At 35.8% G+C, this 9,275-nt stretch overlaps 1 protein-coding gene across 3 annotated transcripts; it reads left to right on the forward strand.

The window, feature by feature from the left end:
* Positions 1–1,492: 1,492 nt before the first annotated feature.
* LOC132035985 (calcium-dependent protein kinase 28-like) lies at positions 1,493–9,122 on the forward strand. 3 transcript variants are annotated; one of them, XR_009409497.1, is made up of 13 exons: positions 1,493–2,171; positions 3,743–3,873; positions 3,963–4,004; positions 4,089–4,224; positions 4,307–4,385; positions 4,731–4,900; positions 5,405–5,531; positions 6,017–6,132; positions 6,232–6,339; positions 6,879–6,941; positions 7,845–8,018; positions 8,499–8,817; positions 8,848–9,122. XR_009409497.1 is itself a non-coding variant. In XM_059426191.1 (12 exons), exons 1-12 carry the CDS (start codon positions 1,737–1,739, stop codon positions 8,643–8,645), a joined length of 1,728 nt encoding a protein of 575 aa, XP_059282174.1. In that variant the 5' UTR covers positions 1,493–1,736; the 3' UTR covers positions 8,646–9,122. The 3 variants fall into 3 exon arrangements, 2 of the variants coding, with proteins under 2 accessions (XP_059282174.1, XP_059282175.1); XM_059426191.1 differs by having other exon boundaries at positions 8,499–9,122; XM_059426192.1 differs by having other exon boundaries at positions 1,495–2,171; positions 4,113–4,224; positions 8,499–9,122.
* The last annotated feature ends 153 nt before the right edge of the window (positions 9,123–9,275 follow it).

Here is a 9,275-nt window from a genome sequence, read left to right on the forward strand (position 1 = left end):
GGTTTCAAACCCTCTTTCTACACTACGCATATTGGTTTCATTATATCCCCGTCTTATGAGTCAAATCTTAGCCCAAATGCACGAGATGCTACATGTCCTAACTATCTCAGCCTTGCCTCGGACATTTTGTCTGCCACAGAGGCCACACTCACCTTGTCCCGAATATCTTCATTCTTGACCATATCTCTCCTAGTAAGCCTGCACATCAACCTCAACATCCTCATTTCCGCAGCTTTCATCTTTTAGACATGAGAAATTTTGACTGGCTAACATTCTGCCCCATACAACAACGTCGGTCGTAGAACTTGCCTTTAAGTTTTGGTGGCACCTTATTATCACACAGGATATCAAATATGAGCCTCCATCTAAACCCTCTTGCTCATTATTGTGAGATGGTAATTGTGATCAATGGAGGCCGATAATGGCCGAGGACGGTGATGGAGGATTAGGCTGGCTGGTTGGTGCGAGGTAAGTTGGGGAGCTGGTATTAGTAGGGGACGTGGTAATTGTACGTTGGAGATCGGTCGTCGTACGGGCATGACATATACTAACAAATAGAGTTGTAGTCACCTTCACACAAATTTTTAATTGAACAATATATTCGTGATTTTTCAGACTTTGTATGATTTTGAGTTATTCAAATTCAAGACTTTTATTAAATAAATAAAAACAAACAGAACCTTATTTATATATATATATATATAATAACTTAAATCATTTTAATAATGGTCAATCATCATAATTTTGAATTTTTCAAACATGAAAATGATTTAGCTCAAAATATATTTTCATTAAAAATTGTCCATACAAACATTTATTTCCTAGGACGTGTGAAATACGCTTGCAAGGAGTGGACTTGGCTTCTACTCCCTTAGCAAAACACACAAACAAAAAATCTTCACGCTGCAAAAAATGCCAAGAACAACCAAAGAGAAATTAAATAAAACTTAAAAGCAAACAAAAATCCTCTTAAAATCATAATGTGAAAAAAAGAAAAAAGTTTCAACTTTCACCATCCCAAACTGCAAAAAATTGACGGGGAGTTCCTAGCAAACCCCCCACCTCTCCCAGCCCCACCTCTTTCCTTCTCCTCTCTTCTTCCAAAAATTCTTAAAAATTAATTTTAAAACACACAAAAAATTAGAGATAAAATAGAGGAAACTTAAAAGTAAACAAAAAATCATAATGTGAAAAGTTTCAATTTTTCCAAACTGGAAAAATTTAGGGGGAGTTCTTTAGCAACCCCCCACCCCACCTCTTTCCTTCTCATCTCTTCTTCCAAAAACAAAAATTCTCTTTAAAAATTAATTTAAAAAACACAAAAAAATAGAGATAAAATAGAGGGAACTCAATAGGAAACAAAAAATCAAACTTTTCACCAAAATCCAAATTTGGAAAAATTTAGGGGGAGTTCTTTAGCAACCCCCCCACCCACGCCCCCACCCCACCACCCTACCCCACCGCCACCTCTTTCCTCCTCCTCTCCTCTTCCCAAAAAAAGTCTCTTTGACCACCACCATCTTTCTTCCCTTCTTCCTCCTATCTGCTTCAAACTTTCCTCTTAAATCTCATTATTGTTTTCACATTTCTCCAAACATATATAAACATTTTTTAGCCCTTCTCTTTGCTATTTAATTATATGTACACAATATACCACCGTTCTTGAATCTTTGTTCTTCATTTTGTCTAATGATCTAAACAAGATTGCATTTTTTTTTTTTCATCATTTTGCAAATATGGGTAGTTGTTTTTCAAGCTCAAAAGTTACTGGTTCAAATAGCCAAACCCCTTCAACATCCAACAACACAACAACAAACAATACAATAAATGTTCATCAAAATAGAAGGGAAACATCAAAGGCAACAACTTCTTCTTCAACAACAACAACAGGTGTTAATAATAATAATAATTATAATAGAGATAAAGGTAATATAAATAAAAAACAACAACAACAACCTAGGAATTCTAATGTTGTTGTTAAGCCAAGTTCAAGAAGACAAAGTGGGATTATTCCATGTGGTAAAAGAACAGATTTTGGTTATGATAAAGATTTTGATAAGAGGTATACTATTGGGAGATTGTTGGGTCATGGACAATTTGGATATACATATGTTGCTACAGATAAATCTTCAGGAGATCGTGTTGCTGTCAAAAGAATTGAGAAAAACAAGGTAAAGAATTGATTTTTTTTGTTAAATCTTCATTTTACATGTATTGTTTGTATTCTTATATTGTGGACAGTTTTTTTTTGTTATTTTTTAGAGGATTGTTTGTATTCTTATTTTGTATCTTTTATGTGTTTCTGAAATGTTAAGATTCTTAAGTAGGTGTTTGGGCATAGATTCCAATTTTTTTTTATTTTTTTTTTACTATATTTGGAATTTTATGAAGTTGGAGTTGTGTTTAGTTAGACTTTTGCAAAAGGAGACAAGAGATAACTTTATGTGGAATTTATGAAGATGGAGTTGGAAAACAGGATTGGAGCAGTTTTCCAGATTTGGAATCCAACTCCAAGTTGGATTTGGAAATCTTATAACCAAACACTGATTTTGAAATAAAGTGAAATTGTTTTCCGGAAAACAGTGAATAATTCTAATGGCCAAACACTGATTTTGAATCTTTTATGTGTTTTTTGAAATGTTAGATTCTTATTCTGTAGGCTCATATTGTGGTTGTTGTTGACTGGGATCTTTAGGTTCTTAGAAAAGAATATTATTCAGCAACTGCAAATGTTGGCTTTTCTAGTAGATGCCTATGTTTATTTAGTGCAAACAGATGCTATTTTTCTAGTTTTTTCTGCCTGAAAGGGAGTATCTTTAGTGAAATCTTGGATTATCCTGCTTATGCAGTTCGGCGACGGATCCAGGATTTGAAATTTATGGGTTCCTACTGCAAATTCAAGTTAATATATACAATAATAACTGGGTCCACAGTCAAAGATTTATAGATATTTAGAGAATCTCTAAATATATATATACTGACTTTGGATGACCGATACTGTGGATCCGCCCCTGATGCAGTTCTTGTAGATGGTCTAAAGAGTGAATCTGGCCTTGTAAATAGACGTTATATTTGAAAAAACATAGCTGGACTTGGTGTTTGATTGTCTTTTGGGGTTTGTAGACTCGTCTTTATCTGAAGTCAACAGGCTTCAGAGACTCATAAACTGAATTCGATGTTGAACTTTTGGCTTTCATGAGCAATTCTGCTGTTATTATCATGTGTAATTTGCTGGAAAATGCCTTAGCTTTACCCGGTTCTCTTAAAAGTTGCTTTTTAGTCTATAGAGCACTTGCAGAATCTCTTGTTTCTTATCGGCAAATGACTTCTCAAAGTCTTTATTATCCATTGATCTACATTCTACAGTGCAGCAAGTTTTGGCTGTTGGCCTCTTGATTTTTCTGTGTAAAATGTCCTGCCAGCTTTATCTCCTATAATCTCCTCTCGTCAGATCTGGAGTTGTCACCAACACTATAGGATAACAGGCCTATGAATTTTGCAAAATCCGAGTAAATTCATAGTGTTTTGCTTTATTGTTCTTTTGGCCAAGCTTGTTAATTTTTACCTTATATGCTGATGGGCCTATGAATTTTGCAAAAACGAGTAATTTCACAGTGTTTTTTTCCTTTCTTCTTTTGTCCAAGCTTTTTAATTTTTATCTTAAATATATGATTATCTAGTCTTCCTTTACAAGTCTTGTCACACAATCTCAGTTAATCGTACCAATTCCTTTTTGCTGCAGATGGTTCTTCCCATTGCGGTTGAGGATGTGAAAAGAGAAGTCAAGATATTGAAGGCCTTAGCTGGTCACGAGAATGTGGTTCAATTCTATAATTCATTCGAGGACGATAATTATGTCTACATCGTAATGGAGTAAGTTTTGTTGTTTTTGGATCTCTGAGGCTACTGATTCTTCCACTTGAATGGCAAGGTAATGTTTTTCAGATTTTGTTTTCTTTTAGGTTATGTGAAGGTGGAGAATTATTGGACCGAATTTTGTCCAAGTAAGTATTTTGAAATTACCAGTTTCAGTTGATTATTTGTGAGTTCTATATTCAAAGTGCTGATTATGAAGTTTTACTGATAAGGGTTGACACAATTTGTCTAATCAGAAAAGACAGTCGGTATACTGAAAAAGATGCAGCAATAGTTGTCCGCCAGATGCTAAAAGTTGCAGCTGAGTGTCATTTACATGGTTTGGTGCATCGTGATATGAAACCAGAGGTATGCAAGCAGTTCATTGCTACTTTTGTCTTGGTAATGCTGCTTGATATTGCTTATCTTAAACATTTTTTTTATCTTGTAGAATTTTCTCTTTAAGTCTTCAAAGGAGGATTCACCATTAAAAGCCACAGATTTTGGTCTTTCAGACTTCATCAGACCAGGTGATTGGAGACTCTAGAAATCTAATGTGTCGAGAATTTTATATAAACTCATCTTTCTGAAGTACGGTTAGACCTCTCTATAACAATTATCTTCTATAACTGCATTTCACAATAACGGCCAAGTTTTCTTGGAACCGATTTTCATGTTATTTTATATTATATGTTTTCTATAACAACATTTCGCTAGAATTGCTAAAAATATCCGGACAAATGACGCCGTTATAGAGAGTTTGATTGTATTGATAATCTTCATGCATCTGCCAAGTGCTTCAATGATCTAGGGGCTGTTATTATTGTTTTCTCTTCTAAATTTAAGATCTCATCATAGGAAAATTATATATGCAGGGAAGAAGTTCCAAGACATTGTCGGCAGTGCATATTATGTAGCTCCAGAGGTATTAAAGCGTAGATCAGGACCTGAATCAGATGTCTGGAGTATTGGCGTAATTACATACATTTTGCTATGTGGCCGTCGGCCTTTCTGGGACAAAACTGAGGATGGTATATTCAAGGAGGTGAGGTGCTAATATATTATCTGTAATTTAGCAACATTTCAATTTTTGTTTTAACTTGGGAAACCTAAAGAAAGGATATCACAATTTTAGGGCTGTAATAGGTAATGAACTTGCAAATTTTGTATAAGTTACATGCTTACCTTTGAAGTTTTCACTCCCTTAATAAACTTCATCTCGTTTGGAATCTCAGAATTTCCATTCACTTTTTTGGTATCTTCTCGTAACATCCTAAGTATGGTACTGTGGTATTTTTTTCTTTGTGGAGATTTTACTTTATTTCATTTTATTCTCGAGTGATTTTGGTCTTCAGCTTTTCATCGTTTCTCTTTTGAGTCCAATGAAGTTACTTCTATTTACTTTGTTAACACCTCTCTTTTGGCTGATGCTCCCTTGTAGTGGCTCTTATCCAAACTGTTTTTCTTCCTAAAAGACATTTAACAACTATTCTTTGTGATTTGCCTGCTTTTAAATAGTTTATTCTAACTTTGCTTCCATAATGCTTAGGTCCTACGGAACAAGCCTGATTTTCGTCGCAAGCCATGGTCAAGCATAAGCAACAGTGCTAAAGATTTTGTAAAGAAATTACTGGTGAAGGATCCTCGCGCTAGACTTACTGCTGCTCAGGCCCTTTGTAAGTAATATTATTCTGAATTTGTACTGTTAAGTTGTATAAAGTTTCTCATATTAGCTATACAAGGGCATTCAAAGGGTGCATATAAATCTTGGACCACTTCATCCATTGCCTTACGGTTTTGGATTGGATTCTCAGATTCTTTCACATTGTATCGGCGCCAACTTTGTCAACCCTCATTCTACATTAAAGTTCACGTATGAAACCTAGAATCGGGTTACATAGTGGGATGGCGTTAAACTTAAAAAGCACTATATCGGCTATGCAAGAGCATCTGAAAGTGTATAAAAATCTTGGACCCTTTCATGCATTATAGCGCAACTTTCAGATATGCAGCATATGCTTACTTAGTGCTTTATTGAAAAGAAGAACCTTATGTTGTAGTATTCGAATCAATTAGCAAAAAATGTTACTGATGTCATTCCTTTAAATTTGTTAATACAATGAACACTTGTTCTGAAAATTATCTACTTAAATATCTTCAGCACATCCATGGGTCCGAGAAGGAGGTGATGCATCTGAGATTCCACTAGACATTTCTGTTTTATCCAACATGCGGCAATTTGTCAGATACAGTCGTCTAAAACAGTTTGCCTTACGGGTAAGTTCATTGCTTTCTTATTTCTTAGACCTTTCTGTGGGTAGAGTATCTTCAGATATGCAAACGTAAATTTCTGGATGCTGTTCTGTTATCTGGCAGGCATTAGCTAGCACACTTGATGAAGAGGAGCTCGCCGATTTGCGGGATCAATTTTCTGCAATCGATGTGGATAAGAATGGTGTCATCAGTCTTGAAGAAATGAGAACGGTATTTGCTCATCTTTCATGTTGGAGGTTGTTTTTGTCCTTACAACTCTAACAGCCTGTTTGGCCAAGCTTCTCCTAAGCCAAAAGTGCTTTCTTTGAATGTTTTTTTTCGAAGTTGAGGTGTTTGGCCAAGCTTTTACGAGAAGAAAAAGTGTTTTTTGAGTAGAAGCAGAAGCTGTTTTTGAGAAGCTGAGAAAAGTAGCTTCTCCCCAAAAGTACTTTTTAGAAAAGCAGGTTTGAAAAAATACACTTAGAAGCACTTTTAAAAGCTTGTCAAACACTAATTGCTGCTCAAAAAGTTTTCAAATTGATTAGCCAATCACAAATTGCTTCTCGCCAAAAGTACTTTTTCGAAAAACACTTTTGGAAAAAACACTTTTCAAAATAAACTGATTTTAGAAGCTTGGCCAAACAGGCTATAAATGGCTAGTGGCAAACATATGAGGCACCTCTGTTTTGCGTGTCTTGATGCAAAACATTGTATAACTTATATACTCGGTCATCTATTTTGGTGGCTTATCGTATTCATTTTTAATGCAGGCCCTCGCCAAGGATCTCCCATGGAAAATGAAAGAGTCGCGAGTTATTGAGATTCTTCAAGCGGTAAACTTATTTATATTGAAATGAAGTATCAGGAGCAAAGCATGACATCTAATAAATAATTAGATAATTACTCTGAAGTATAAGGACCTTTTGTCGCCTTAAGTTGTTGCATGTTTTTGCACTACTTTAATATTCACACACAACTCGCTCTCCCCCACACCCCCTAAAAAAGAGAAATAAGAAGATAGCAGCTAGGAATAGGAGCAAGTTCTTTAAAAGTAATCGGTTGCTAAATGCACCCAGGGCTGCTGCATAGCAGTCATTGAATTGGGACGAAATTCAAGGTAGACCAGGGTCCAAATCCCGGTAGTGACAAAACACATTACTCCCTCCATCCAATTTATGTGAAGGTGTTTGATTGAGCACGGAGATTCAGAGAAAAACGATTACTTTTGAAGCTTGTAGTCTAAAATAACCCATAGAAATTTCTGTGGCTATAAATCATCTCATTAAGGGTAAAATGGGAAGTTTGAAGTAAAATTGTTACTAAATATGGAAATATGTCATCCTTCTTGGGATTGAGTAAAAAGGAAAGAGTGTCGCATAAATTGGGAGGGAGGAGAATTTGATTCCTTTCCATTTTTCTGAGCCTTGGTGGTGCGGAGTTAGGTACTTGTACCGGTGGGAGGTAGGGAATAGTCGAGGTGGTGCAAGTTGGTATTGACACCATTCCTAAATCCGTGACCAAATACTTGGGGTTCTTTGTGTCAATTGTATATTCCAAATAGTTCCTGCACCATAATCCTTATGGTGATATGAAATTACTCAATTGTCAATGCTAATAATGCTGCCAAGTAATATAATAGTCTCTGTAGCTTTCATCATATACAACTTCGTCACTTTCTACTATATGGTCTCTTCTGCAGTTCAGAGTCCTGAAGTATTTTATTCATTGCTTGGCAGATTGATAGTAACACAGATGGGCTTGTTGATTTCCCGGAGTTTGTGGCGGCCACTCTACATGTCCATCAGTTGGAGGAGCATAATTCTACAAAATGGCAACAAAGATCACAAGCTGCTTTTGAGAAATTTGATGTTGATAGAGATGGATTCATTACTCCCGAAGAACTTAAAATGGTTAGTATCTGATGTTTTCTGCTCAAGTGAAATTAGTGTTATTTGCAGGCTTCTTCCGAGAGCAAGGGGTCATAGCATCTTAGATGTCAGTTATTACTATTCCTACAATAGTAGAATTCAGTTACTCCCTCCGTCCCAATTTATGTGAAGGTGTTTGACTGACACGAAATTTAAGAATAAAAATAAGACTCTTGAAACTTGTGGGCTAAAATAAGTCATAATATTTGTGTGGCTATAAATCATCTCATTAAGGGTAAAATGAGAAGTTTATAGTCAAATTGTTATTTATTGTAGAGAGAGGTCATTCTTCTTGGGACTGAAAGGAAAGAGTGTAACATAAATTACATGCTTCATCACTCTTAAGAGTGTGTATCATACTTGTAGACTCAGTTCTCCATTCCGCACGAAAGATGTGATCCCAGATAACATAATGACGTTATTTTTGGCTTTTACTTACATAATACTGTTTCTTTTTTGCAGCACACGGGCTTGAAAGGCTCCGTAGATCCACTTCTAGAGGAAGCGGATATTGACAAAGACGGAAAGATAAGCCTGTCAGAATTTCGTAGGCTTTTAAGGACTGCTAGTATAAGTTCACCAACGGTGAGAGATTCACGGAGAATGTAGCTTTGTAAAGATGTATTACAAACGGAGAGGTGAACTTCATCAAGAATTTTTGTGGGAATACAATGCTCGTATACACGTCCTCTTGTGAATGGCTTCGGATATGATGGTACTTAGAGACGTGTAACCGCCACGTGGCACTTTGTAGCTAGTGGTCGTCGTGCCAAATGTGTTTGTTGAGTTTCATTTGCCCTTCATATAAAAGAATTTGGCATGAAGTTTCTTTTTTCCTTGAACAACCAGTTGCAATGTCTGTAATCTGGTAGTTTTAAGTGTATATTCTGTCACTTTTTGTGAGTCTCCAGGTTAAGTACTCCCCTTCGAAATTCTACTATAATGTCATTATAAATATGCCATCACTGTAAATTGGCTTGTATCAAAGAGGTTTGTTCTGTATGATTTAAGGCACAAATTCAGAAACTCGAACTTCAGAACTCTGCCCATCTTCAAGTACTCTGCCAATTGCTTCCTCAATCCCAATTTACGGGGCATCTTTTGCTTTCTCGCTTTTCAAGAGTCGATGCGATTAATTTTAAAGTTTCGATCAACTTAATGTCTTAAAAATAAAATTTAGATATTCAAAAAATATCTGAAAAGTGAGATAAGTTGTACTTTTTCCCTTGTAAATTTTTT

The sequence above is a fragment of the Lycium ferocissimum genome, chromosome 11, assembly GCF_029784015.1.
Source record: "Lycium ferocissimum isolate CSIRO_LF1 chromosome 11, AGI_CSIRO_Lferr_CH_V1, whole genome shotgun sequence".
Taxonomy (NCBI): Eukaryota; Viridiplantae; Streptophyta; class Magnoliopsida; order Solanales; family Solanaceae; genus Lycium; species Lycium ferocissimum.